We start from the raw sequence: 27,943 nt of genomic DNA, 5'->3' as shown, positions 1-27,943 counted from the left end.
CGATTTCCCCCCCCCCCCCCCCATGGTGAGTATGCGAAAATGCAGGGGGCCAGCCTGAAGGCAACGCTCGTCTGGTACTATTGACGAGCCCTACAGGGCCAAAATCCAAGCAAATGTCTCCACAGCTCATCCCTTACGTCCAAGAAATGGGAACCTTCCAATATATCTTTGATGCTGTACCGCATCGTGCGCTGTACTTGGTGGCAATGTCGCCAAACACCTGTGCCGCTGAGCCTTCAAGCCCGAGTCCATCGGGTTGTTCACATGATGCGCAAGACGTCGCCTCGCCTCGCCTCACCTGTCGTACTATTCACCAGTTTAGTCGAAACTCGTAACTTTTCTCGTTTCCGCCCTGGACATTGCCCGCCTTGATGCCAGTATAGATGGATCAAAGACGGAGAAAATGGGCAGACTCGACCCCCCCACACGTCAACGTATCGACATCTTTCCTTAGTGAGCAAGCGCTTTTGCATAAAACGCAACCAACTTTGGCGCCGACTCTGCCAAATCATCATACAAGTCAAAGTGATTTTTCCCGCGAATAACAAACAGCTCCTTTGGCTCCTTTGCCGCCTCGACAGCCCCCTTGCTAAAATGCAGCGTCTCCGCCTCGGCGCCCGCAATCATAAGCAGCGGCCGCGGCGCAATCAGATGCTGGAGCTGGAAAGAGTCGTATCCAATCATCAAATCGTAGCTAGACGGCGGGACGCGCTGGTCCGACCGGACATGGTGGCCGCGCCGGGAGCCGTAATACGCAGCGGCGGCTTTGAAGAAGGACGGCGCCTCCTCCGGGACCGCAGATGCCTCGGTTTCAAACATACGCGGAGCCTGGGCCTTGGGGTCGTTGGCGTGGGCGGTGCGCCAGTCGCCCGCCGCCTTGAGAGCGCCGGCAATGGCCTCGGGAGACTCTTTATCGTTGGCTTCGTAGAGGCCGCCGTTGCGCGTCATGCGGCCGACGCAGGCGGCGCTCACGGTGGCGAGGGCCTTGATGCGGGCGTCGGACTGTGCGGCGTGCGACGAGTATCCCCCGGATGCGCAGATGCCCAGGACGCCGATCCGCTCGGGGTCGACTTTGCCGTGGAGGCGCGTCAGGTATGTGACGGCGGCTTTGTTGTCCTCGACGCGCTGGCGAGGATCTTCGAGGCCGCGGGGCTCGCCGGTGCTCTCGCCCTGGTAGCCGGCGTCGAAGGTCAGGGCGTAGAATCCGGCCGAGGAGAGAGCCCGGGCGTAGTCGGCGGCTGTTTGTTCCTTGACGCCCGTCATGGGGTGGCTCACGACGACGGCGGCGCCTTTTCGGTCGGGAGACCCGGCGGCTGGGGCGTAGAGCTCGCCGCTGATGTTGAGTGTGAAGGACGGGAAGGTGATCTTGGTAGGCGAGGACATGACTACGGCTTGTTGATCGATTGACTGGTCTTGTTGTCTTGTGGTGTCTGGTGGTGCTTCTTGATGGCGTTGAGCTTCAGAATGTAAAGCCGGTTTGTTGCAGGTTAAATAGATTGCCAATGCCAACATGGCTACACCCCGTTGATGAAGCCGGAGTTAAGCTTTTTACAAGCGCCCGAAAACTTTCGCGCTTTTCGGGCGTGCCCACCATGATGTTGGCGGTGGTGTCTCCCGACTTGATTGATTGGATTGGATTCTTGGGCTGAAGCGCCACGATGGCGGAGTAGATTCGTTCCAAGGTTTGAAGCTCCTACAAAGGTCCGCATGCCCGTGCAAGGATAACTACACAAATGTCTCATGAACCTTAAATGATAGGCATGGAGACCATGAAAACCTGATTTGACTCCCGCCAGTTTCGGTCGTCTCGGGTTCCCGGAGCCAATCACCAATAGCATCTAAAATGAAGAGGCGGGGTTGGACAACGAATTTTTAGCTCTAGAGTTTGGCTTGTCCAAAAGTTCTTAGAGTGGCACTGGGGGCAATGGGCTTTATGGCTTTTCTAGTTTTAAAAAATGTCGTTATAAAGGCATATTAGACCAGGGCGACGTTTTCAGGGAGGTTCTCAAAGGGGCAATAAAAATCTGGCCGACTTCCGCCTTTACATCACGTGGGTTCTCTTTTCCAGATACCCATTAAAGCTGCAAGAATTTGACTTTGCCTCCGTGATTAAGCTTCGACCAGATAAGTGGACGGCTGGGATACCGACGAGGTCGCACCAGATAATGTAAGAAGATACGTTAGCTGCTCACGGGGCCTGGGAAGACCACACAATACAGCCCTCCTACTGTCCAGTTCATCCACGAGTCGGTGCGTGAATCCTTCCTCAATGCCGGCATTTATGATATTTGGACGGATATCGCTTATATAGATTTTGAGAGCATAAGCCATGAACGTCTAGCCTATTGCTGCTATGTATACTTCAAGCTCAAGTTTCCGGACTTTAATAATCACCAAGATACGAGAGACCTGATACTTTACAATAACTGACTATATAATATAGACCAGGCGGCGCTACAAATTCCTCAAGACAGTTTCCTGAAGGCTTTCCCTCTCACTGAATGGATTCAAAAGCATAGCATGCTCAAGCCCACTTTGAGTCCAGAACTGTATGGGGCCCTTCGCAGATCTGCTGTATATCCCCGTAGATAGAAATGTACCCAGGCTCGTCGAGATGGTACTTGATCGGGACTCGAAAATAAATGTCAGAGGCCAGAGATATGGGTACCCCTTTTATGCGGCTTTGGTACATGGCTATGAAGACGTAATTAAAGTCCCCTTATATCAAGGCAGATGTGTACAAGATGAGAGACCATCATGCGCGATTGTTGCTGTGGTGGGCAGTCATGAACGGACTTGATGCATGGTCAAGATTCTCCTTGGGACACATGGGCAGTCCATGTGAACACAGAGGACAGCAACTGCCGCACGGCACGCTGGTGGGCAGTCTCTCACGCTTTCGATGGTATTGCAAAGACACTGGTAGCAACTGGGCGAGTGTCGCAGGACTTGACGGTTTTAACCGTCGCAGCCTTTGTTTTGAGGAGGTTTAATGAAGCCTCGATTTATCCTCGACTTGGCCCAGGGCGAGCAGTGACCATGCAAAAGGACGACCACACCGGATGTATATCTGTTGTGTAGACTACAAGTCCGTATTGGAACTATAGAGAGATATTCGTCGTGTTCCAATTTGCTCTAGTATTGATATCTCAAATGTGTATACCAAATGTCAACCATGACATTGTGGGGAGCCGATATCCAACAGGCCAAATCGCAACATCCGGGAGGAGCCAGCGACTGCTTCGCGCCGAGACTATCAGGGTGGAGAAAAGTCACTTTGGACTCAATAACATTGAAGTAGTACAGATGTCAAGTTTATTCAGCTATTTTTGGCAAAAAGTCCGGCCCATCCCTCGTTGCTGTGGAGCATCTCAGTCAGCCATCCCGACTGACAAGCCGACTTTCACATGTCAACTCGACTTCCATTGGTCCGGGTTCTCGCCCGTGATTCTATCGCAAAGCCACCGCAAGAGACGAGTTGCCAGTCCATGCACGACAACATCGTTGTGACAGACCAAATGTGTGGCTCACACTTCATGTCTGCGCAACCTATAATACAAAGAGGTATAATCTACACCGATCCAGCCCCTGCTCACCGTCTCACGCTGTTCTCAAAACACCGGCTCAATTCTTGGTCAATGTGCGAGTGGCCACGACGTTGCCAATGACGTATTTGACCTCGAGTTTCTCGCCCTCGACGGAAAAGGTCACAGTGTACGGCTTGTCGCCCTCCTTGTGGAAGACCAAGGCGTCGTCCTGAAGAACGGCCGTGGTCTGGACCATGACACCGTCCAGTCTCTTCTCGGCGAATTCCTTGCCCAGCTCAAACTCGACCTGGTCCGTCTTGAAGGTAGTCATGGTCTTGAAGGTGATGACGTCGCCCTCGGCAGAGAACTCAACCGTGGGCGTCTGCGTCTTGGCAGCCGTGCGTAGCAAGAAGCCAATTTCTGTCTTGGGCGTTAAAAAAAACCATCGACTGCCCCAGGAGCCTAGTCGCACCAGGGGGAGAGAAACGTACTGAGAGCGCATAGGAACGCGTCGACATTGTCACACGACTCTTGGGTCCAGCTGCCGTAGAACTTGTCCATTTTGGTATTTGTCAAGAGTACCCTTTTTACAAGACGCAAGTGAGGTTGTAAAATTTACAGTTGCAAAAGACAATCAAGGCTGCCACTGGGAACGAGGTCAAGGGTCTTCCCCGGAATCCCCGCGTCCAGAGTGCGGAGAATCGAGGCGCTTTAAATACATTACTCGTGGGCAGGAGCCAAGAGGAGGATTCGAGGCACTGCCCACGACATGCCGCGGCACATGCCAAAAGTTTGTGTGTTTTTGTGGTCAAGATCTGGGGCGCTCACCGGGGGTTTAACCAAAACGGACAACGTCCTCCGAGAGGTACTTTGCCTTGTTAGCGTCCACTGCCGCCGGCCCAAGTATCTGCCCAGCCCAGTTTGAACGTAATCACAAGCTTTTTTTTTTTTTTTTCATTCATGCTCCTGAGAAAATCCATGTGAATCAAAGGTGAGGCTGCGCGGTCGGGGGGTTGGACACCTTGGGCGACATGCGCCTCGTGAGTGTCACACGGCGGAAGGACCTGGACAAAGGTATCGGAGGACAAAGGTTACACAACAACAAAGAAAGGTATCACGGGACGGACATTGGCGAAGGTTGCCTCGGGCCTCTCGGGCTCACCGGCTTGTTGTACTCATAGACACCTCTGACACTCAAGGACTCTCGGAGAATCAGGGACCTTTGATCCTCAAAGCTGAGTATGAAATTGATGTTTGAACCCAAATGTTCCCATCCCAGTGCCAAGCATTCACAATACGCTTACGTATCGATGGCCATTCCAGAACGATTGTTGGCAGCCGCAACATAATGCCCCCATGTAATCAGCTCTTTGCTGCAGTCCTCCTGGTCGATGCTGCATTCGATGAGACTTGGTCCATCCATGTGTGCCTGCGCCAATTCAATGGCTTCAGAAAACTCCTCGACCGTATCTGCTTTCAGGCCAAGCGCACGCCCTCCCGTGTCAGAAAAGTTGAACGCCTGCATGAGGAGAACGTAGTTCCAATTATAAATCCGATTGTACACCCCGGCGTGCATCTCCGCCTCGATCGTGTATCCTTTATTGTTCATCAGCACCAGAATAATAGGTAGGCGGTGTCTCACCATCTGAGACATCTCTTGAGCCGTCACCTGCAAGGCCCCGTCTCCAATCAGGACGATAATCCTCCTTTCAGGCTTTGCAAGCGCGTAGCCAAACGACGCCGGGATCGACCATCCAATATGGCCCCATTGCATTTCGATTTCGAATCCCGCCCCAGGCGGAAGTTGCAGTTGAATGCCGTTGAACCACGAATCTCCTGCATCCGCGAAAACCGTCATATCCGGCCCGAGGAGCAGCTGCACCCGTCGGGCAACCTCCTTTCTCGTGAGCTCCCCGTAGGCTCCGTGGCGCTGGAGTGGAATTTCCGGCCGCAGCCGAGCGTACTCCGTCATTGAGCTGTCGTTCCAGGCGACTGTATCTGCCAAGCCTACCAGCAAGTCGCACATGGCGACGCCGGTGAAGCAAGTCGTCACACATGTCACGGCATCCGCGTCGATGACTACCTGCGGCACGTTGGACACGGCCGTCCAGCCGACCGTGCTATAGTCTGTGAACAGGGTTCCCACGCATATCAGACCATCAGACCAGTTGACGATGCTGTCGGCAGCAAGGGTGCTCACTTGGCCCCAGAAAACTCCGGCAAATTGGGGGTGTCTCTCGGGGAATAGTCCCTTGCCCGCTGGCTGAACCACGACCGCGCACCCAATGGCTTCTGCCAGGCGGACGAGGCTTTCCTGGGCTTTGCAACTTCGTATCTTTGGCCCGGCGAGAATCACTGGCTTCTGCCGCGTTTCAAGATATTCCCTAACGCTAGTAACCGCAGCGGCAAGGACAGACCCAACGTGCCGATCCCCGGCATCGAGACCACTTATCGGTCCGGGTTGCACGCACATCTCGGTGGACAGGTTGGTAGGCAGCTCAATGTACCCGGGTTTTTGCTGCCGGATACAATTCCATACAACACGGTCAACCAACTCGGGAGCTGATTTGGCATTACGGATCGATACGGCGCAGCATGTAATCTTCTTGGCCATTTCTAGCTGGTACGTGAAATCGTGCTCCCCGAGGGTGTGGTGAAGCAAATGCTGGTCTTTGTCATGCGTATTCGGTGCTCCGCTGATGAGGATGACGGGAAGATTCTCAGCGTAGGCGCTGCCGATGCCGTTGAAGGCAGAAAAGGCCCCTACGCTGTAGGTGACGACGCAGACTGCGATGCCGTTGGCTCTGGCGTATCCCTCGGCGGCTAGAGAGCAGTTCAGCTCGTTTGTGCACCCGACGCCGGTGAGTGATGGGTGCGCGCCGAGCCGGTCCAGCAGAGCGAGGTTATCGCCGCCGGGTACTAGGAAATGATGGCGTATCCCTATTTGAGCGAGCCTTTGGGCAATGTAGTCGCCAACGGTGAAATTGGCCATGATGAATGACTGAATTTTCGGTTTAGGCAAGCTTGACTATTTGTACTGAGCCAGCTTGATACACCTCGATTTAATGTTTCCAAAGGATGTTTTTAGAATGGGGTATTGCTATGACACGCACACGCGGGATATCCTCAAATGCGCAATACACCAGATGCCTGCCCTGATCGAAATGGTTTTAGAAAACGATGCTGGCGATGAATCTTAATTTCTTTTCTTTATCAAAATGAGATGATGGGATAGGCTGGTAATCAAATGGCTATTGAAACCAGCGTCGAGCGTTCTGGTGGCAAAGGACACGATCAGGGGACATCCTCCCACCACAAACGGGATGAACATCGGGTGTGCATTGGTTTAACCTTGGAAATACGTACGAGGCTTGCTGATGTCTACATCCAATAGTCAGAAAATCTCGAACCTTGGTTGGACGCCGAAACGTCAATGGCGGGGACCACGAAGCTTCAAGCCACCATTTTGACGCGACATGGGTCGGTTTGTTTCCACGTCACGAATTCTATCATCATATGATAATAAGGCCGTGGCTTTCATGCCACAAATTCTATTACCATCCCGGTGTAGTACGTTAATTGCTTCCATGCTTCGATTACAGTCACCGCAAGGTTAGCATCGTATGGTTATTTTTATCCTACTAGTACCCAAATGTGTTATAGATGCGGTAAAATAGGGGGCTTCAAGCGCACCCTCTTTATCAACGCGCAGACTACGGCTACTATCATCTACTTTATTATCATTATCCACAGCCTTATTAAATACATAGGGGTAAACACAGATTCGCGAGTGCAATCATCGCAGTATCCCCAAAGTAATAACACTATAAGCAAATTTCAAGTGCCGGCCGAATAATGGCCCAGGTTGATAATGGGAGCAGCAATGGTGAGTCGTGCAGAATGGCTTACCGGGTCTTATCTATCCTGCTCATACTGTTGAAATGGCGCTGAGCCTCTATGCCCGAAAGCCTTGCTCTCTGGGTACACTGGCGATGGCACTTTTCAGCAGTATGCCACGGGGAAGCGATACACTTCACAAAAGCTCCAAAGGACTGCGATCTCACCGCCATTGCACCAATTATCTATGCAGACCACACGGTATACAAAGGTCTCAAGGAGTCCGTAGCACATCCGGCCGAATTTATTGCTATAATTGGGGCCGGAGGCGGCCTAGGATCGTTGGCAACCCAGTATGCTAAGGCTATGGGTTTGCGTAACTTTGCTGTGGGTGAGTGTTGCAAAAGACTTTGGTGCTGGCACTTGTATTAATTATATTCAGTCGAAGGACCTGGTTTACGATGCCAAGGCAGCAACGCCTGATGGCCACCACTCTCACTCAGCGCTGGTACTCACTGCCAACGAAGCCGTGGAATTATATAGAGCAGGGCTCGTCAAAGTTGCAGTCATGGTGGTTCCGCTTACTTAGCAAGTTATCTGATGTGTCTGATTTGATGTTGTCCAGGGATATCATGGGACGATAGGTTGTCTATACTTCTAGATGAAAACTAAAATAAGTACTGCAGTTGAGAAGCCAGTTATGCGCATTGGGCTAGAATATTACATTAAACTTGCTCTTCATCACCAAGCAGAGCCTTGTGCCTCTGTAGCCTGATTAGCTTAGTATATGTGAGCTATTACGACTCGAGAATAGGTAACATACTAATTACGTAGAAATATTTCTCAAATTTTGCACTCTCACTGCATCATCATGTTAGGCAGCCGCTGACAAATTATCTGCATTAGAATGATATATGGGAATACATCTTTCAACTATTCGGCCTTTATAACGGTCAGAGTAGAACTTGACACATGCGATGTATACAAAGAGCTCAGTATTCTCTGTCGTCTCTGCTAGTCTTTCCTGGCAACCAGCCAGATCTAATAGCAAGTCTCGGTACAACTCAGCCCCGATCTAGAATGTCCAACTGGGTTAAGTCTCCAGGTAGTTGATTGCGGTGAACGAGTAACGAGTATCTGAGAGATTCACGTGCAAGGCCTTGGATAGAGATAGTTTTGCATTGAAACGTAGTAACTGTGTATTTCTCGTCGTACAGTCCAATCCGTTCCACTACTCTCATAACGGCTCTAACCATCATGCATACGTAGACGCCACAATATGGACTTCTTGTGGTATCACGCCACTATCCGTCCTGAGAAAGAACTTTTTCCACTTTTCCCAACACCCTCCGTAATTTGGTGGCTCACATCCTACGCCACTTGTCCAGCTGAACTGTATAATCGGGCGGTGGTAGAGGGTTAGGGTTAGCTACGCTATTAGTATTGCTAAGCCGCTATCAATTTTTATTGATACCTATGGCACCTAATAAGAGCTCCGACGAGCGTATTGAGATTATCCGTAGTAACTTTGACCTCGTCCCGTTGTCATTGCCCACGAGTTAAACGTAGACCGGCTGATCTATCTCCAAACCGCCAAGAACGGTCACTCTGGTACCAACCCATCTTTCAGTTGAGAGTATCCGAAGAAGCTCAAGTTCTCAGTTGTACTGGCGGGCTTAAAGTTCCTAACAGCACATCCAGAATCTGGGCCGTATATTGGATAAGACATGAATACTCTTGAACAGATGTCGCTGGCTTAAGGGCGTGAGCCAAGATCAAGTCGCTTATTCAAGCCTACAGTTGTTGTACTGCTACTTGCAGCAAGCATTAGATATTCATATAAATCCACCCTTTTTGTAGGAAACCGAGAGTCTCCCATTCTGTCTAAAACTGTCCGAGCAATCGTGCCGTGTATACGACGTTATCAAATCAGTATTCTGTGCGCTACAACTAATAACAGTTTAAACCGTGTCTGTATATTATAACAATGACATTTTCTAGGTTTTGACTTCTTCGTACAGTAGATTCTACTACTTCATGTTCCGGAGACATTCAACGTTTTCAACTTGTAACAAGGTTCGTATTCTCAGACGCCTCCAGGGTTCACTTGGATAGCAGAATCGACGCCTTTGACAATACCGTAGCTCGCCGCAGCCGCCAAACCCCCAATCAACAATGTCTCCGCAGAGCTGAAAGCAGCTGCACGGCGAGCTAGCCCCATGCTCGTCGCCTTAAAAAACCCGAATAGAGTGAGCATGGCAGCAGTGACCCCAATGGAGACGAAGAGGGCGGCCTTGACCGCGAGGGCGAAGTACGGAATCATCGGAATAAGGCCTCCTAAGTAGACATGGCAAAAAATCAAACAGTCAGGAATACATGAGTGGGATAGGTCGGACCGTTTTTCTGGCACTGCGCCCGGATGGATGGCCAACACTCACCGAGAAAATACGCAAGGCCCATGACGATCGCAGATAGCCAGGGTTTCAATTGCCCCGGCCGTTCTAGTCGGAGCTCAAAGTCCATCATGAACTAGCACCATGTATAGGCATCGTTAGAATCTTGATGATGAGGTGTCGATCCTGGGGAAGGGGGCATGAAACCTGAATCCATGCATCTGCGTCACTTCTCAGCCGCCGCGCCAGCGGTCGGAGCTCCTCTCTACCAACACCGTAGCCTTCGAATATCTTGACCATAATCTCTTCTTCTTGATCGGCCGACATGGTGACCTGGCGACGTTCGCGGTCAAGCTCGATCTGGTAATGCTTCCTCTCGGTCGAGGTGGCCAAGTACGCTCCAAGCCCCATGCTGATAGAGCCAGCAAATAGTTCAGCAAGACCACCGACAATAACTAGTTTCGAGGAGCCTATTCTGTTCGAAATTTGTTAAGAGTCAGTCGCGAGTCGCTCGTTGACAGAATGCGCCCGTGGTGGCTGCAAGGTCGGCTTACGAGGACAGCCCAGCCGTCAGGGCAAATGGTACCGTGAGGCCATCTGCAAGGCCGATGATGGCATCGCGCATATATCCACTGCTGATTTTGTGCCGTTCGATCAGAGTAGTTGAGTTGTCAGCGGACGGCCTGTTTAAGAGAGCCCTGGTTGTATTGGTCGAGCTTTGATGGACATGGTCGGCCGTAGACATTTGCTGCACCCTGAGATGATAGTTGAGCGTGCAAGCACCAGTTCCACCACCGCAGTAATTTCTGTCTGCGCTCCATATTAAAGTACCGGAAAAGACGCCCCGAGACTTGCCAGTCCCGTCTAGGGCGATCCGGTCGTTGGAGCCAGCGCCTCCAGCGCCGCCCATGGCACATCATACGACCGCGACCATTTCCACACTAGTTTGGCAAATTGTAACGACAATGCAAGGTATTCACTAGCCATCAGTCGAAATCTCAGTCATTAAACGGGGTCTTTTAGACATGGATGGATGTGTTAGCGTAGGCTTCAGCATCTTTGAACGTCAAGTCCTGGAGTTGTGCCATGGCAAACCTCCCAACTTCAACTCCAGAGGATATTCTGTGCCGAAAATTCGATTCCAATCTTCATGTTAACTGTGAGGGAACATGTTTACAGTTCATCACCATCATCATCACGTAGCAACCCAATGCCGCTCAGATTTGGTCTATACATTCAACTTGCAATTGACTTTTCTTTCTATCCATTCTTAGTTAATGAAAGCACACTTTAGCCAAAGGTCCGTGACGGTTCGTAGTGGCACACGCCCATCTTCGACTCTTGTCGTCCTCGATAATGGCCGCGCCAACCATGTCTTTGCACACATTTGGCGGCGGGTTGTTTATAAAATCAGCCACAAGGCCAGCGAACCCTTTAACATCGACACTATGGTCGATCCCGAGGCAGTACATTTCCTTGTCGTCTGCCAGCTGCACCAGCTTCGAGGAGCTAAAGGCGGTTATCTTGCCGAGCATGCCGGCCGTGGTTGTGTTACGCGGGCAAAGATGGATATGGACTTGCTCCATGGTTCTCACTACGACCGGGTTCATGGCGAGAGCCTCGGACGTCTTGTCGAACTTTTGCTGGGCGAAGAGCCAGGCTTCGTCGTGCCCGGCATTCATTTGGCGAATGCCGGGGAGGAATTGCGTCGTCGTGACGAGATTGTGATCCCCCGGCGGCGTTTCCAGCAGCACCCACACCGGCGCGCCGTATTTCTGTATCGTGCCGCTATTCGGGCAATTGAGTGGGTGTTGCAGGCAGTTGCAGAGAGTATGGAACCAGATGCCGCATGCGGCGCAGTCGGATTCGCTATCCTCGCAGCCTCCATTGCAGTTGCGTATGTTCTTTGTGGGTGTGACTCCGCACCCGGTACACGGTGTAGAGCAGCCTTTGGGTTCTGGGCTGCAGTCACAGGTGCCTATTACATCCATATGGATGAGTTGGCTCGTGTTACAGTAGGCGGCAGCTCCAAAGTCGATAAGGGAGGCGGAGAGGAGCGCGACGAGAGCTGGCTTGATCTGCATGATGAATGATTGTACCGAAGCGGTCAGGGCTGAATGAAGGTGTAGTAATGATAAGTAAGACACGGGCTTGGATGTTCTTGATGAGGCACTGCTGGAGAGAATAGGACTCGGGCTAAAACATCTTGACGTTCAAGAGGCTTTTATACATCTGGGTATATTTACAGGACTATATGCGTACCATCATATCCAAAAGCCCATAGGGGTCTAGATCTAGCCATTTGGACAGTTCACGGTCCGACCTCGTGGTGGCACTCAGGTTAGAGACGCCTGGATTCTCGACTTGCCAGCCCCATTCTACTGGTAACCAAATCGCAAGAAACCCGCAACGCCAGGTTTGCGGCATCTCAAAAAGGCCAAGGGTACGTATCTTGGACAACGCGGAGTCCAAGGACCCCGGATTTGAAGTGGCTTCGATCTTTCGGCGACAGATGAGCCGGCCGGTGGCGAAGGCTGCTGCCTTCCTCCGTGGGCGTAACATATTCCAGCTTCGACCAATAGTCCGCCACGTTTTCCAATCTCGGCGGACAACCGGCCGAGTTTCCACAATAAGTGCCGCATAAGTGTGCTCTAACAGGCAAAAGCCACAGGTTAAGTGTGGTGTTTGATCTACCGGAGGTGCCGCTGCTTGCCCCAGTCCAGACTCGATACACATTTTGGGACCAAGAGAACCTGCCCAGAAAGTCCGTGAATATGCAAGAAAACCTCGAAAGTATCCTTGGTAGAGGTGCTTTGTAGTTGGATGAATAGTTTTCCCTTTTGGCTGGATTAAAAGTTGCTGGTACCATTTTATACTTTTTATGTGGCTGACGCTATTCAGTCTCACTGTTTAACGCCTTTGGGTCTCGGTTCCTGCATGTAGACAGCCATCGTATCTAAAAACACATACTAACCCTGAGAAGGCGTTACGGCTGTCCTATTTGTGCGTATGCGTGTAGTAAACGTGATCGGTGTCGCCGCATACCGACAACCAGATTAAGACATGCCAATGAGGACTTTTGTTCGTACAGTCCTCTGGCCTGCTACTCACTCAGGTGTAACCTGACTATCAAAATACTGTAGCCTGAGTGGCTGTCTGCTTTCCAGCCACCAACTCTAATGCCATGCGCAACACGAGGCTGACATGGTCGACTACGCAGGAATGATACTTGTTTCTAGCCCTACGGCGTCCTTTTCTCTCGTTTCTCTTCAGCCGCGCTCTTCCACCCAGCTGGACATGTTTGACAAAACAGGTGAACGCTTTCCGACCTGGAGGACTTCCAGAAACGACATCGTATCTGCCCAGGCAACGCCCGTCATTATAGCCAGCTCCCTGGCCGCTTGGCAATTTTAGTCCCCTGAGCTAAACTAGCTTTTTTGAGATGTACGACAAGTGACGAACTGTTCATGAACGCTTTCCAACACCTTTATGCAAATTTCCTCTTGGCCCAAGTCCCAGCAGCGTAGTGTTTTTACGTCGGCTGCTGAAATAAGATAGCTGACCCCAGGGTGAAACACGACTGCAATCACCCATTTTTCGTGACAAATTAGCATTATAAGACGGCTACCACGAGTATTCCAAAGGTTAATAGTGTTTTCCCGAGAGCCAGTTGCGATGAATTCCGCTGCGCTGGTAGCGGGCGGTGGCGCCTTTAACCTTGCCGTTACCGCCAGATGTACTAGATACGAGGTAGGGGGAACAAGAGCGCAGCAATTGATGCTGTGATTATGGCCCGTTATGGTTAGTGCATTCCTAGAATTTGAGCCTGATATGTCTCGTAAAAGGGCTGTCTGGCCATTGCCTAGGGATAAAACGCATCGCCCGTCGGTAGATGTGCAAACCGACCGTATCCAGTCAGTATGTCCTTGTAGCGCTTTAATATAATGTCTTGTGTTAATATTCTACATACCTAGAGTCTGGTCACTGCTTGTATTTATAAAAAGATTCTTAATAACTATATTGGCAGTTCCAGAGGGCATCAATGTAGGGGGCTGGTACTGTGGTCGTGGCCCGCAAGGTACATATTCTGGTAATTATGTGCTACCCTATGGTTTTTTCCGGCGATTCAAATAAGCAGTCCAAACAATCTTTAACCATTTGTATTCACCTTGACTTGTTCATGGATCAGAATCTTTGTCATCATTGGAAAAATAGCGGTAGTTTGCGGGCAGCAGACGTATAACGACCATGCTTTGAGCATTCTCAAGCTCCCCTTGATCCAGAGTCACACGACTCCCTACTTTCCACTACGTATCGATGCGGCTCTATGATATCACGGGTCCGATTCCATCCTTGTTCATGTCCTTCTTCATGCCGTAAACCTCGAGGACGTCTCTTGCTGCTCTTTCACCACTCCACCAAGCTCCCGTCGTCGTTCCAAGGCCACACAGCGGAGCGGTATGTTCTCCAGCGAACCATACACCGCGGTCATTACCCATCAGGTTGCCGCCCGTTGCTCCCCTCCCTCCACCGGAGCGCAGGATCTTCAGGTCTTCACCCGCTCTCTCCAGCCCAACTTGAAAGCTCACGTAGCTTCCATATCCTGCAAAGGGGTCATTCTGCCACTGACTGCCAAGAAATAAAGTCGGGCGACAAGCAGGGCTAGCAGCATCATAGTTTGGCATGCGAGAGTAAAATGGTTCCGTAAAAGAACGAAGAATGTCGTTGTATGCGTCCGAGTGGGGGACGAGGCCTGCAAAAGACGGCATGAGATGACGAGAGCAGGGAGGAGCCACGTAAAAGACCAAAGTTGGATGAGCGTGAGTATCCGGAAGCCCGGAAAGGGCGACAAACTCCTGCGTCCATGAGCCCAGATGCTTCGTGAGTGGGTGGTACGATGGGCTCAAGAAGTGCCAGAATATAAACCTCGAAGCTTCTTCTCTCGAAACGAGGGTGGAGGAAGCGACACCGCCTCTGTCATTTGCTTTCTGCCAGAAGGCGGCAGGAAATGAAACAAAGACCTTTTCAAGAGCACCATATCCGATGCTATCGATTGCTTGTTCGAGTCGGAGGGGCAGGGAAGGCTTGAACGCAGACTTGTGTTGTTTCAGCCAGCCGAGAGGGCATGTAATGACGACTTCATCGAAAGTCTTGACTTGGCCACCTGCCAATTCAACGGCAACGGCTTTGTTATCTGAGTTGCGGGAGAAGTTTTGCACCTTGACGACCTCTTGGCCAAGTTGTATGGCATCAGCACTTCTCGCAGTTTTGCTAATGAGCTGAATAATATTCTTGTACGTCGACGCGACGAAAGCATCATGGCCATTCATACCATCTTCGAGATGAAAGTATTTCAGGCTCTGAGATTCAATGCAATCTCCAATCTCCGAGTTGTACATGTGTATCATTTGTTCACAGATAATCTTGGACTCGGCATCGAGAGGCGATCGTCTCACTATCTCTAGCACATAGTCTAAAACGTTTCTCTGAGGGTCGATGGATGACGAGAGGTTTTTACTGTGTTGGATGGCTTTGTCAAAAGCATCCGCGACAAGTTCGGCGCATTGGTCTGCCTTATTCGCAGGTATTCGCTCACCCACAGAATCGAAAAATATAGCGTCGGGTTCGTCGGGGACAAGATCCGCGTCAGTCATGGAGGCAAGGAGTGCAATAGGGTTATTCCTCGTGCCGTGAATCCAGTTGGCGCCCCTTCCTAGTCAGCATATGACACCTTGATATCAGGACAAAACAACTCACATGTCCACTTCATGGCCACCTATCTCCTGTTGAAACACCTGCTATACTTAGTAAAACAACAGCAAAGTTTACAAGTACGATGCTTACTCGACCCCCAATCCTCTCTCTGGCCTCAAGAATGGTGACCTGGAATCCATTGCGGATCAGGGTATCTGCACACCTGAGTCCGGAAATGCCAGCTCCTACGATGCCGACATGGGGGAGTTTGTTCTGCGCCTTCAGCTCACGAAGGGCGGATATCCTGGCGTCAGACATGGCTCTCCTCAAGCACTGTCTGGTTTTTCTGCCGAGTCCTGGAATAGTTGATATGTGACGCCGGTGAGTTTTATCAATTTATGGACCGGTATCAATGCATGCTCAGCCACCAACTACCAGGAGTCCGACCATGTTGGACTAGGGGGTATACAACAGCAAAAGAGCAATCGCCGAGGTGAGTCATCGGCCTGTGACGTAGTCTGCTCGTGGTAGCTCCATATCGCCTCAACAGGGATATACCCTTGACACCTTGGATGCTCCCTGGTAGGAGCGATAGAGATAGACTACCTACAGCTTCCATCTCATCTTTAACATGGACCTCAAATCTATCCTGAGCCACAATGGTAGTTGTCAACGCCTTGGGTCCTAATGCCGGTGGGTGAGGCCGACCGGAGTCCGCCTCGGCGATTTGCAAACTATCCTCCAAATGCGGTATCACCACCTCGACGAATCAAGGCAAATTTGCGGTGAACCTGTCCATTTTATGTAAGGCAGCGTTTCGAGACTACATGCCACAGCTTTATCATATAAAGCAGATCAGACGACGAGCCACAGAAAGTTGTGGACATGGACAAACGTGATGCAGAACAATGTGCCTTTTTCGCAGTCTGAAAACACTTTTCCATTTCTTCTCTAGCAAATTTTGTACTTTTAATCAACATACTACACTTCGTCACGGATGTGAGGAAATGGCCGCCTTTACATAGAAGCTTATATACAGCTGCATACCCAGAGGCGACAAAGGATGTACAAGTGAGAGATGAAAGACTGCAAATAAGGAGTTCACCGTGAAAATCTCTAACACTCGTTGAATTCATCGCTAATCGTCTATAGATGCTCCAGTATACCATGTAAGGCATGATGGGTTAGCGTATCTGACTAGCTTCAAGATAACTTGGCACACGACGGCGGCAGCTTCATCATCCGCAGTACGTCTCGAGCCTCTTCAAGAGAGTCAGGCTTGACATGCACAGGAACCGACGGTCTCTGTCCAGGCGCAACCCCGTCTGGCCATAGCACCTGGCTTTCATCTCCCCAACTCCACCAACCAACGGCGCCTCTCCTGTACATCTTTTCCCTCTTCTCCCACGAGTTTTCCATGTAAGCTCTTTCCCGCGATTGCCGCGCAGCTTCTTGTTCCTCTAGCAGCACATTTGTAGAAATCCACGTGTCCTCCCAGGGTTTTTGCAACATGGCAACAGAATCCAACCGGCATCTGTCCCACATAACATAACCCCATCGGCGTATATTCTCGCGATCCTCGACATACACCCAGTGTGACCTGGCCTCTTCCAGATGTGCCCATTTCCAGGCATCTCTTGGACCCGAATCCGGATCTCTAAAAAAAGAATGCTTAAATAGGAGAGCCTCCTCCATTGGCGACAAGCTTTCGAGGGAGACATTGTCGTTGTGTCCGTTTGCGCTTTCTAATCCCTCGTGGAGAAAGTTATCTGTGACGGGTGGACAACCACGAGAATAGAGAAGTCGATGTCGTTCTAGATATGTTTCTGCTAGGATGACGCTAAGTAGCTTCTTTAATCCACGTGAAAGAAGGTGTTGGATGAAGGGGGAATCAATCTTGTCATCGTATTCTACCTGGAATGCGCCCCAAGCGATATCATGTTCTGCGATATCATTGAATGCTAGTGTATTGTGATGAGCTTTAGATTCTACAATCGTACACGTTATTCCTAGTAACTTACCTGGCGAAACAGCTCGAACAAGAAAATCGTGAATGCAGGCTAGCTGTTCATTCTCCCAAGGAGCAAAGCAAGCAAAGAAGAGCCGTTCTTGCTCTATGTGTGTAGGGAGCTCTGCATATATTTCTGGAAGCATGCGGAACAGGTTGCAATATATTTCGAAACGGTAGAATGCCCGTTCGATGCGACACCTCTCTAGTCGCGTAGCAGTGCATTCACTTTGAGTCATGGGATATGTGGTCAGGGTGGTATGGACAAACCTTTGAGTTAGCTCGCTCACACAGAGATGAAGTCTTTCAAGTTGAAGCGCTTTTTGTAACGACCAGGAGCTGGGTGGAGTCGGCCTTTGGCGAAGATTTTGAGTGATGAAGTCGACGAGGCTGTGCTGATATTCGGGTTCCGGACCATGGTGCAAGCTTGAGGATAGGAATGCGAGCTCCGCCTCGGGCAGGACGCTGTCATCAATCTGCTTGAGCAATACTTGCGTCGTGATGGTAGTCTCTGCATCCAGAAATACCTCGTAAAGCAGCGGGCATGACAAAGCGGCTGCCCGCAACGATGACACGTCTGGTAGTTCCAAGAGCACCATTTGCAGGAGCTCGACAGACAGGCGTACGATCGAAGCCGGCTGCAGCCCTTGGTCTTGACACATGGCAGCGGTTCTGTTGAAATTCGCGCAGAATGTTTGTTCGCCGGGAAACCAAGTAGATGCAGTCCTGGCGAGAAGGAAACGTGGACTGGATCCTTTGACGTTCCGTCGCGGAGAACCTGTGTCATACGGTTGGCACACAATAAAGGGCGTTGGGCCAACAAAGGTTTATGTATTGACACAACAACGAAGGGAACAGTCACGAGGCCCGAGGTCGGTCATAAGCAAGGGCTGCCTCAGGCACAAGCCCTCACCGACTTCCTGTATTAATAGGGATCTTCCGTCCCTCGTGGAAAACCAAGGACTTTTGGTACCATTAAGTCGATTATTATAGTTTGAACTGAACAATCCTTTCCAAGCCCACCTTCTCCCGCCCTTGTCACAACCTGGCGGTTAACATTGAGCATCTCACGTGACTAACAGCGCTGATGCAGGAGCAGTACAAGAGACACCAGAGCGCAGCTCTATATACAAGTCTGCCAAGGAACAAATATGACGAGTAGGCGAGGATCATCCACAAGACTGACTTCAAGGCAATTGGCTAACACTGTATTTCAAAGAACCACGAATTCTTGTGGCCGTATGGCTACGGACTACATCGGCTACGATTGCCAGGCGGGCGCTGCTGGCCACAAGGAACGGGAAGAAATCCTGCGAGGCGGAGAGGAAAAGATGGATCAAAAGTACAGCATGCGCCCTAATACGCATAAATAAAGTTAGGGCTAGATATTCACACCATGACTACTGCCGTCGCATAAAATCGGTAGCAAATCTCTCATGGACCTATGATTTCAGCCGCCTCTTTTCAGTCATGATAGTTGACATCTTTACCGTCATTTCTTGGATATGCCTGATCAAAGGTTCAATGAAACCAGTCTGCAAATACCTTGTCATTAAAAATGTATAAATAAGATCCACTGCTACTTGTGAAGGCCATCTCCCCATCTCGATGAGCTTAGGCTCAAAGATGGTCCGGGAATTGACGGAAATAGATTCATGACAGAACTCTTTCTAGAGGCGTCATCCTGATTTGTCGGCGTAGGACCTCTCGGCACAACCTGGATATCTTCTGTGCTCCTACTTGGAGTAATTCGTCCATTCCTGAGCCGATATCTTTGGCCAACTACAGGGACGCGGAAAGCCTTTTCCGTATGGGTATCAGCAAGTGGTAATGGCCAGAGCGAATCAACCGATTGCCTTTGTCGACGACGTCGATACAAAAACAGGCCTAGTCCAAATACCATCAGAGAAAAGACCGCTGAGAGCTGTTAGCGACGAGATCTCAGTGCTGAATTAATGCACTTTACCTATTACGACTCCGGCTATCCCTGCCATTTCGGCCCTGCTAAGGCCTCCACGTTCCATAGTGGACACGATGCCAGTCTCGGTCATGTTCTCGGGCATAATGGGTGGTAGTGAAGGAGATGTCGCCAGGGTAGTTGGTCTCGTGGAAGTATTGTAGCGGGAGGTTGAGAAAGGCTCCATATCCAGCATACTTGTTTCTGTGGATGGCGTTACCGTCGGGAGAGGAGGAGACGAAAAGCTCTTTCCCTCTGCCGGTATTGTTGTCATCGGAGAGGGTGAGCTGGCTGGCGTCGCCGATTGTGAACTCCCCAATTGCAATACCGCATAGACCTTGCCATTGCTTGTGTAGATGGAGACGAAGCCAGGGACGATGGAAGGCACAGTCATAGAAGCAGCATCGACGGTTGTCATCTGCATTTGCGCACTAGTTTGAGATATAGTGGAGAACATTATATCGGACTTGACAACGATGAAGAATTTCTTAGAGCAGTAAGATCGCCTATGGCGTCACTGCAGAGGTTGTTCAATGTCTTTGGCGAGAGCCTTTCTGGGCCCCGATGCAGTATCGTAATGCCTCAAGAAGATGATGCCTAGATAATTGTTGAAGTATCCAAATTTGAAGTTTACATGTTCAGTATTTAAGTAGAAAGAACGAGGCAACAATGCCAAACTAAGGGGGCGTATATTCCAACTAGTCACTTTATCAACTGTTACACTGCAAATGGGACTGTGTCATTTGTATCAAATACCGTCAGATAGATAGCTTGAAAAAGTCACATTTGCTTTCTGATAGGTCTGATCCAACAAACCAAAGAAAGCTGCAGGACCTTGTCGCTGCACAAAGTTGGTTGCCGTCTGCCTGCTGCAGGTTCTCATAGAGTTCCATATATGTGAGGGTTGGCACCATGATTCCACATCGAACTCTGAGGCTGAAGCATTTGACACGCCAAGAATTTGGTCCGCAGCGCCACTCCTGCATAGATGCTGTCGCGCCAATATTCTGAAACGGATCATGAGGCTCATGCAGGGGTTGTGTCTGGTGCTTCAGATTTGGCTTCAGCCTTGATTCCACATTGCCCACAAGCTTGTTTGTTCCGGAATGGGACGTTTGCGCATATGATTGGCCAGGTCTGAAATAATGTCGCACATTGATTGGAATCCAAAGCTTTTGATGAAGAGATTAGACGGCTACAGAATGAAATGTGAAACAAGGCATGGGCCGAAGCGTGAAGGTATTAGCTCCAAGCATGCCAGTCGGCCGAGCTACTATCGACAACAGCTAGTTGGTATATATTTTCGCGTTAAAAAGGTCGACATGTCGTCGTTGCTCATCCCATGGCAATTCCGGCACTTGGACTTTGTCGGCTCACACAGACGCGATCAGGGGCAAAATGACTTAAGGGGCACAAGGTAGTGTGGAACTTCTTTTCTAAGTTTTATCAACTGAAATGTACAAACAAAGCAAGACAAAGGATGCACACATAACTCAAAAAGAACAGGTTTTGCATAGGGTATTAATGCAACCAATACGGGGCGGTCGAAGGAGATAATCAGACTTGTCAGACGCGAATCAAGCAAAAATGGAGATTCCAAGTGAAATGTAAATTTGGCAAAAAGATTATTGGATTGGGCTGTCGGGGATAAAATAAGGAAAGCCGTTTCTGAATAAGCACTTTATTGATCCACGAAACAGGTCTGGACAAAACGCCATGGCGCAGATCCTTTTAACAGGAGATGCAACCGGAGTTCCCGTGCCGCTTTTCTCTAAGGCGAGGCGTATCTTATCCGCAGCTTCAGCTACAAAGTACTCGTGGATTAAAGTTCAGAACTGCCTAGGCAAGGCTATCGGCACTTGAGCCCACATATCTGAACTGGCTGTCCTGCCAATCAGCCTTGATATTGTATGCTTAAGATACTTTATGGTTTTTCCCCTAGCCGATGGCTGATTGAAACTAAACACGGCGGCTACTCCTCACGCGCACTTTAGAACGGACCGCATCTTTCGGACATGTGCCCCGTTCCGGATGAATGCTCCATTGCATAATTTCTTCTCACAATCAGGGTATATGAAGGGAGTAACGGTTCTACTGGGCCGAATACCATATCTTTACAAAACCCCGTGCCTTGCCTCGGTTATTCTGGTCCATGTGGCGCAGGTCGGTTGGGGTATTCTGTGGACGTTGGACTCAAACGGTCCCGATGTAACCTGACCTGCCCGTGCGGCGGCCGTGCCGTCACCTCAATATCGGAGAGAGCGAGCGCTCAGGCATGAACACCGGGACGTGGACCCGCCGGGAAGTCCTCTCTGGTCCCGGCAGTATAAGTTTACACATGTGCCACCAGACATCAAGGAATTACTCATGTTGGGATACCAAGGACAAAACCGTGTACCAGGAGATTTCATGTCGCAAACCAGTTCATCTACCTACAACTCCTTTTCTATTGCCGCAAGTCCCCCCTTGCTCTATACGGACAGTGAAGTCTTGTCGTCGACCAACTGGTTCTAATGCAATTGCCGCAGGTAGTAGCAATTTTCAACAAAAGCACAAGTCACTTGCAGCAAGGCATTCGTTAATCCGGCCATAATACCCACCAGTATAGCCATGGCTGCCCGCGACAATTACATTTTGTCCAGAGATTTGGATGCCTCACTCCGGTAGGCATCCCCGTCCCACACTCGCTCCGTTGCATTAGTACGTCGTCTTGTTAACGCCGCATCAGGTTGGATTGCCAGCATCTCCTGGCCAGGATGTATACTGGATACACGCTGCATCCCCAGATACCCGTGGTCCCCAGTATGAAGATTGCTGAAATTGGCACCGGAACCGGGTTTGTGTCCCAAACTCAAACAGAAGCCGCCTCGTTACTAATTACCACAGAATATGGCTGTTGGATCTGGCGTCTCAGCTTCCCTCGACTGTTGTTCTCGACGGCTTTGACATATCCGACGGCCAGTTCCCCCACGAATCAAACCTGCCAAGTAATGTCAAGCTGTCCATTATGGACTCGTTTGACCAAGTGCCCCCGGAGCTCGTTGGAAAGTACGATGTAGTGCATTTACGTTTCTGGGTCTGCATTGTGCGCGGGAACAATGTAGAAAAACTGATTAACCATGCGAAAGCGCTACTGAGTAAGTTTCTCTAATCGCTCATTTTGCTCCAACAGCAATGCTGATATAGGGGCTGCAGAACCGGGGGGCTGGATTCAATGGGAAGAAGCCAATCTCGGGAGAATTCTTACAAGCGGCGATGAAGCTAAGAAATTTTTGCAAGCTGCAAAGTTGGTATTGAAGTCGCTCAAATTTGATTTTGGGTAAGCTTAAATTGTTGGGAATGCTCTTTACAACCAGACACGATATTAACTCGCTTGGCATAGATGGATCGAGGCGCTGCCCAATACCCTCGAGAGTCACGGACTAGAAGTTGTGGATTTTAAAACGGGCCGGATTCCACCGTCACTTGTACCTCTGATAATAAAGACTGGACTGGCCGGTTGGGTTGAGATACTTGACGCCGCTTACAAGACTCAGTGCCAGTCTTTGCCGCCTGAAAAGGAGACCAAAGACATCTTGCTTAGGGTGGTGGAGGCAGTTAAAGATGGAGCGGCGTATTATTGGACTCCCTTGAGCCTCCTTGCTCACAAGACCGCTGGAACTGCGCTTGAGTCGTGATGAAGATTATCCCGTGAGGTGTTGCGGTATTGAATAAGATGAGCAGAAGGGGTTTGTTACTTACTTAGGAGTTAATTAAGCGAATTATAAATACTAAAAGATGGGGAGTTAAGATATGCTACTTTAGATTCAAATAAAATGTAAACTGATGCCTCTTAAAGTTATTCTTAAATGCCTTATTATTTAACCCCTAATATTCATGAGCTGCGAGACTTCATGAATGATTGCCGGCAACTCCGACACTTGCTTAACATCTTTGCGATAGGATACCAATGTTTGTTGGATCTCTTGGGTTCGCCAGACATGCGGTCGTGTGCTGGCAGTAATCGTGGTCGAGTTTCGTTCGGTATGCCCAAGTGTGATCTCGGTGTGAAACCTGCTACACAATCCTTCTTGCCTTGGACACGGTATTCCGGTAATCCCCTCCAAGACCAAGCCCTTCCCCGTCGATTAGTCTAGCAAATAACTGATTGGGGCAATACCACTAGGTTTGTCACTCTATTGGCTCGCATCTTCTCAATCTAATTGGTACGATAGCTGCATTTGGCAGTCATATGGTGGTTAACTTCCCGTCCAAGGGTTCCGTGTGGCTGCCTGCGGATATAGTCTTGGTTTCTTAGGGTTATAATTCAATAGTAGCTCGTTTCTTTTTCGATTGAAAACGGTTGCTACAAAGGATTGCTTTTTAATAAATGTACTGTTTATATTGCTATTGCGAACAAGAATAGAGCACTTGTGTTTACTCCTGACATGAGGTTCCGGATCTGTCGATATCACACGGAAATGGCCGGTTGCACGAGGGCTACAGTCACGAGACCTAGGGCAAAGTCCCTCGCCGACTTCTTGTATCTAAAGACCCCTTTAGTTAACAAGGGCTTGAGAAAAACGAAGGACCTTTGATACCAAAGACTGTTATTAGATGAATTGAGTCATTGCTCCAAGCCTAGCCCTTGTCACAGTCGACGAAAAAGAGGCACTTGCACAATGTTCCCAGTCTTCACGTCTAAGCGGGCATTCCTGGTTTCATTCTGTTTCCTGAAATGTTTTAGGCAGTGGCATTAACAGAAAAATACGTCTGCTACATGTTTGCTTCCGGACCTAATTGCCGTCTCAAGTAGCTTTAATGTTGAATTCTAAGTCGGTTATAAGTGCCTATCGAGATGACCTGAACACTGCGACCCGTGTCATTGATTGCAAAAACAAGTCGATTAGCACCGTCCAGCCTGATACTATTATACTCATGCCCATATAAAAGTTCGAAGTGGGAGTCGCCAATCGCTTTAGCAGCCTCCTTCGGATGCATCCTGTGCATCGTTACCAGGTCGTGGACTTGATAGTATTTCCTGCACGAGGCTTCAGCACCCTTCTAGGGCAGATCAACATGTTTGCGAGGCACTCCTTCCCATTTCCAACGAGGTCGTTGATTGATAGTCGCAATCCGCTCCTTGTATCGGCCTAACATACCCTTCTCCGCCTCGCTCAGCCGTCTTCTTTTCGCCGAATTCTCCAAAACGGATACCGCTATCTCCATGCGTGCTACCGTGGAAACTCGGGCACTACGACGCGCCGTCCCCCTTGCCCGTTGCAGCTTGGATGCGTCCTCGAGGAGCCGGTCTACCTCGGAAGTCCCCCTCCGGGCCACGGCCTTGAATCCGGCAGCGAGACCTTGCCCGACACCAAATAGCGCGTCCGTGCTGACACTGGCCAAGGTCGGGCCCTTGCCACTCGACGTGTCGTACACGATGCTGGTGACGACATCCGACGCGACCTTGGCGACGCGGGTTGGGCTCCTGATGCTGCGCCTCGTTGTCATTCATGGTGTATTGACAAGCTCCGAAACTATCTCCTGCACATGGCACCTTGGAGACCTTGGCAGAAGAGGTCTTGGAACCATCATGGCCAGCTGACTTGACGTTGGTGGCTGACCGAACCCTGGCGGGCGAGTCCTGCGAGCCATGACGAAGGCGGCGCGTCTTGATGTAGCGCTCGTATAGCGGGTGCAGCGAGGGCGCGGTGCCACAGACGAATATCAGCACAGATTGAATGCCGAACCAGACCAGGGTGGAGAAAATGGCCCAGGTGAGGTCGTTGTAGTTCATGGTGGCCGCGTAGAATGTCTTCAAGGTTCCCGCAAGTTGCAACGCCTGTGATGATTGTGAGCCCCAGGGTAATGACGAGGAACCAGTTGCGCCGCCTAGCAATACGCAGTTCGCGGTAGCCCAACCCGCAATCGTCCATGTGTTGATGGGATTGCCGCACCAAAAGACGCTTACGCCAAAGTCGGAGATGCACGTCGAGACGGTGAGGAACATGGCGATGCACACGGCCCAAGGCTGCCACCGTGACGTATTGCTAATGATGCGCAAGATTGTGATGCCAGTGGCCATTTTACCGAGCCCCGTGAGGACGATGCCCACGGCGAGCACAGTCACATAAAGCTCCACGGCCCTTTCGACTGCCGGAATAGCACGGGCGAGCCGACACACTCAAGAGTCAAGGTTGAGAAGCGTGTTCCTATTCGTGCCACGCCCCTCCCCGGATTGGCAGATTTGGCACGGCCCACTTGACCCCACCGTCCCGTTGGTTGGCCGTCGGCGGCCCGAACGCCCAGGGTCTGACAGATACCGTACCTCGGGTGGGGAGTATTTGTGACATCAAGGGGGGTGGTTGCATTAATCCCAACCATGCAGCCAGCGACGAGGAAAGGCGCAGGCTTGATTTTTTATATACGCACGTTGCCACTTTATAGCAAATGGGCCATGGCCATGTATAGTAATTCCCATAGAAACTCAGCAATCTGCCTTGCTGTAAGCTTGGTGCCCTTGCTTTTGCTTCTTACAACCCGATGACCGCGAAATCCCTTACTTGGTGGGTACACATCTGTCAAGTAGTAATCACCTTCGAAATGCCCGCCTAAACCCTAGTGATAGGCGCAGATAGCCTAGTTTGGCAGACTATCTGGTCTCGGTCTCACGTACACGAAGAGGTCCTCTATTTTAATAAAAACCCTTTAACAAGTTAGCCACATTTGCACTTAATAGCGGTAGGTTCTGTATATTCGAATTACCACGCGACTTCTCTCGTGTCTTTGCTAGGATCGCAGAACTCAACTTCGTAATCGTGAAACAATGTTGGCATAAGCTACATGTTGTTAGTTTTGCCCCAGAGAGGAAAAGGTAGCTTCCACTTGCCTTGGACATCTCAAGCCAGCCCACGTCTTCAACAGTTGTCAGCCAAATTCAGTGGCATGCCAAGGCTGGAGTACTTACTTCGTCCAATACAGTATCGAGATCCAGCACCAAAACTAAGGAAGTTGCGCCCTGTCTTGACGTCAGAAAATACTACTGGGGGATAGCGTACAGATCAAAATTGCGTACTCATGGTGGCAACGCGCTCGGGCTCTTCCATCCACCTCTCTGGACGGAATATGTGTGCGTCTTGGCCAAAGATGTCCTTGTTTTGATGGATAACCCAGGCATTTGCGCTAATGCCAGACTGCACAGTATTAGTATCCATAATGCTCATCAAGAGAAGCTAGACGTACTCCTCCAGGGATGAATTGTTGACCAATTTGCAGTCCAGATGGGGGCACGACTCGGCCGAGGGAGACTCCCACAGCTGGATGGCAGCGAAGAGCCTCGTACATGCACGCTTGCAAGAAAGGCATGTTGTTAATAATTTCCAGATCAAAGACGGCGCCATGTGGAATGTTGTTCTTTGCTGCATGTTCATCGATCTCGTCCATCAGCTTCTTCTTAACCTCGGGGTTTCGAAGGGTGTGGTAGAGGAAGGCTGAGATAGACACGGATGTTGAGTCACTCCCAGCAAAGATGTTGCTGGCAGCCATCGACGCAACACAAATGTCGTCCAATTTGTCTGGCTTTTCCCGCTGAACTTCAAAGAGCTGTTCAAGCATGTCGTTGCGGTCGGTTCCTCGTTCCTTGCGCTCCCTGATATTCTGTTGGGACATGTGCAGAAGCTTGCCCTGGCGTTGGGTAATGGCGAGGTGATTGCCGATGATAGGAGCAAGCCATATGCTGAGGTAGTAGAACCAGGGGATATGTCCTACCCAATTCGCGCACTGCAGGATGTTGTCGATCATGGTGAAGGCGCCATCGTCTATGCCCTTGTCCATAAAGCCGAAACGCTTAGAAAACGTGACTTCACCAATGACATCTGTAGAAATTAGACTTGTTTGTCTCACACTGCCAGCGGATTTACTGACCGTAGGCAAACAGCCTAGTCCATCTGCCCACATCAATCTCTTGGCCTTGCATGGAAGCCAGTTTTTTGAGCAAGAATAAGATGGCGCTATCGACATAAGGCTCCAATTTCTTCATATTGGATAGCGAATAGATGTGGCTAACTAATCGCCGTTGTGCTCGATGAATGCTCTCATTACGTTCCGCAAATAAGTCCCACTTGCGGTTGCCTTGCCATGGCATGTACCAGTCACTTTTACGGAAATCGTTGCCTGGCCCTTTGGGGTTGTTAGTGTCATGAACTCTGCAAGTAGAATCGAGTTACGAACCATAAATGGCTCTGAGAGAATCTATGTCGGCAGTGCTGATTTCGTGCGGTCCGAGTCGAACCAGCGGTCCATACTTGCCGTGCAGCTCAATCATCTTACGGTGCATTCTCCCCTGGCGAGTATGATAGACGAGCCATAGGTTCGAAAATTTGGCCCAAAATGGACCAGGGACACTCTTCAGAGGATTTCGAAAATAATTAATAACTAGAATTGACAAAAGGGCGATCCCTATAAACGGGGCATATCGAAGAACATCTTGCCTGTCGGCACGGAGCACGGTAGAGACCAGCTTCTCACCCATGGCCATGACTAATAATGC

The 27,943-nt window shown here is 50.2% G+C and overlaps 10 protein-coding genes across 10 annotated transcripts; 1 reads left to right on the top strand and 9 right to left on the bottom strand.

The window, feature by feature from the left end:
- Nucleotides 1–450: 450 nt before the first annotated feature.
- MAA_05243 (X-Pro dipeptidyl-peptidase (S15 family) protein) lies at nt 451–1,383 on the bottom strand (the record flags this gene model as incomplete). The annotated part of the gene is made up of 1 exon (XM_007823241.1): nt 451–1,383. One exon carries the CDS (start codon nt 1,381–1,383, stop codon nt 451–453), a length of 933 nt encoding a protein of 310 aa, XP_007821432.1.
- Nucleotides 1,384–3,624: 2,241 nt separating this feature from the next.
- MAA_05244 (Calycin) lies at nt 3,625–4,088 on the bottom strand (the record flags this gene model as incomplete). The annotated part of the gene is made up of 2 exons (XM_007823242.1): nt 3,625–3,947; nt 4,019–4,088. The coding sequence occupies 2 exons, from the start codon at nt 4,086–4,088 to the stop codon at nt 3,625–3,627; spliced, it is 393 nt and encodes a 130-aa protein (XP_007821433.1).
- Nucleotides 4,089–4,827: 739 nt separating this feature from the next.
- MAA_05245 (pyruvate decarboxylase) lies at nt 4,828–6,519 on the bottom strand (the record flags this gene model as incomplete). Its single annotated transcript, XM_007823243.2, has 1 exon — nt 4,828–6,519. One exon carries the CDS (start codon nt 6,517–6,519, stop codon nt 4,828–4,830), a length of 1,692 nt encoding a protein of 563 aa, XP_007821434.2.
- A 2,931-nt stretch (nt 6,520–9,450) lies between these two features.
- On the bottom strand, nt 9,451–10,667 carry MAA_10848 (uncharacterized protein; the record flags this gene model as incomplete). The annotated part of the gene is made up of 4 exons (XM_011412767.1): nt 9,451–9,701; nt 9,803–9,893; nt 9,965–10,232; nt 10,312–10,667. The coding sequence occupies 4 exons, from the start codon at nt 10,665–10,667 to the stop codon at nt 9,451–9,453; spliced, it is 966 nt and encodes a 321-aa protein (XP_011411069.1).
- A 364-nt stretch (nt 10,668–11,031) lies between these two features.
- MAA_10847 (uncharacterized protein) lies at nt 11,032–11,841 on the bottom strand (the record flags this gene model as incomplete). Its single annotated transcript, XM_011412766.1, has 1 exon — nt 11,032–11,841. The coding sequence occupies one exon, from the start codon at nt 11,839–11,841 to the stop codon at nt 11,032–11,034; it is 810 nt and encodes a 269-aa protein (XP_011411068.1).
- Nucleotides 11,842–14,082: 2,241 nt separating this feature from the next.
- On the bottom strand, nt 14,083–15,769 carry MAA_10846 (uncharacterized protein; the record flags this gene model as incomplete). The annotated part of the gene is made up of 3 exons (XM_011412765.1): nt 14,083–15,466; nt 15,515–15,552; nt 15,602–15,769. The coding sequence occupies 3 exons, from the start codon at nt 15,767–15,769 to the stop codon at nt 14,083–14,085; spliced, it is 1,590 nt and encodes a 529-aa protein (XP_011411067.1).
- An 885-nt stretch (nt 15,770–16,654) lies between these two features.
- MAA_10845 (zinc finger domain-containing protein) lies at nt 16,655–18,121 on the bottom strand (the record flags this gene model as incomplete). Its single annotated transcript, XM_011412764.1, has 2 exons — nt 16,655–17,412; nt 17,473–18,121. 2 exons carry the CDS (start codon nt 18,119–18,121, stop codon nt 16,655–16,657), a joined length of 1,407 nt encoding a protein of 468 aa, XP_011411066.1.
- A 4,099-nt stretch (nt 18,122–22,220) lies between these two features.
- Nucleotides 22,221–23,093, top strand: MAA_05247 (UMTA methyltransferase family protein; the record flags this gene model as incomplete). Its single annotated transcript, XM_007823245.2, has 4 exons — nt 22,221–22,252; nt 22,303–22,553; nt 22,612–22,735; nt 22,799–23,093. The coding sequence occupies 4 exons, from the start codon at nt 22,221–22,223 to the stop codon at nt 23,091–23,093; spliced, it is 702 nt and encodes a 233-aa protein (XP_007821436.2).
- Nucleotides 23,094–24,649: 1,556 nt separating this feature from the next.
- On the bottom strand, nt 24,650–25,480 carry MAA_10844 (uncharacterized protein; the record flags this gene model as incomplete). Its single annotated transcript, XM_011412763.1, has 1 exon — nt 24,650–25,480. The coding sequence occupies one exon, from the start codon at nt 25,478–25,480 to the stop codon at nt 24,650–24,652; it is 831 nt and encodes a 276-aa protein (XP_011411065.1).
- A 719-nt stretch (nt 25,481–26,199) lies between these two features.
- Nucleotides 26,200–27,931, bottom strand: MAA_05248 (Cytochrome P450 CYP5104B3; the record flags this gene model as incomplete). Its single annotated transcript, XM_007823246.1, has 6 exons — nt 26,200–26,234; nt 26,363–26,413; nt 26,471–26,588; nt 26,638–27,269; nt 27,319–27,573; nt 27,625–27,931. 6 exons carry the CDS (start codon nt 27,929–27,931, stop codon nt 26,200–26,202), a joined length of 1,398 nt encoding a protein of 465 aa, XP_007821437.1.
- Nucleotides 27,932–27,943: the final 12 nt, after the last annotated feature.

The sequence above is a fragment of the Metarhizium robertsii genome (assembly GCF_000187425.2).
Source record: "Metarhizium robertsii ARSEF 23 chromosome Unknown MAA_Scf_2, whole genome shotgun sequence".
Classification (NCBI taxonomy): Eukaryota; Fungi; Ascomycota; class Sordariomycetes; order Hypocreales; family Clavicipitaceae; genus Metarhizium; species Metarhizium robertsii.
Note: the sequence above shows the minus strand (reverse complement) of the source record. Positions and strands in the feature narration are given on the sequence as shown.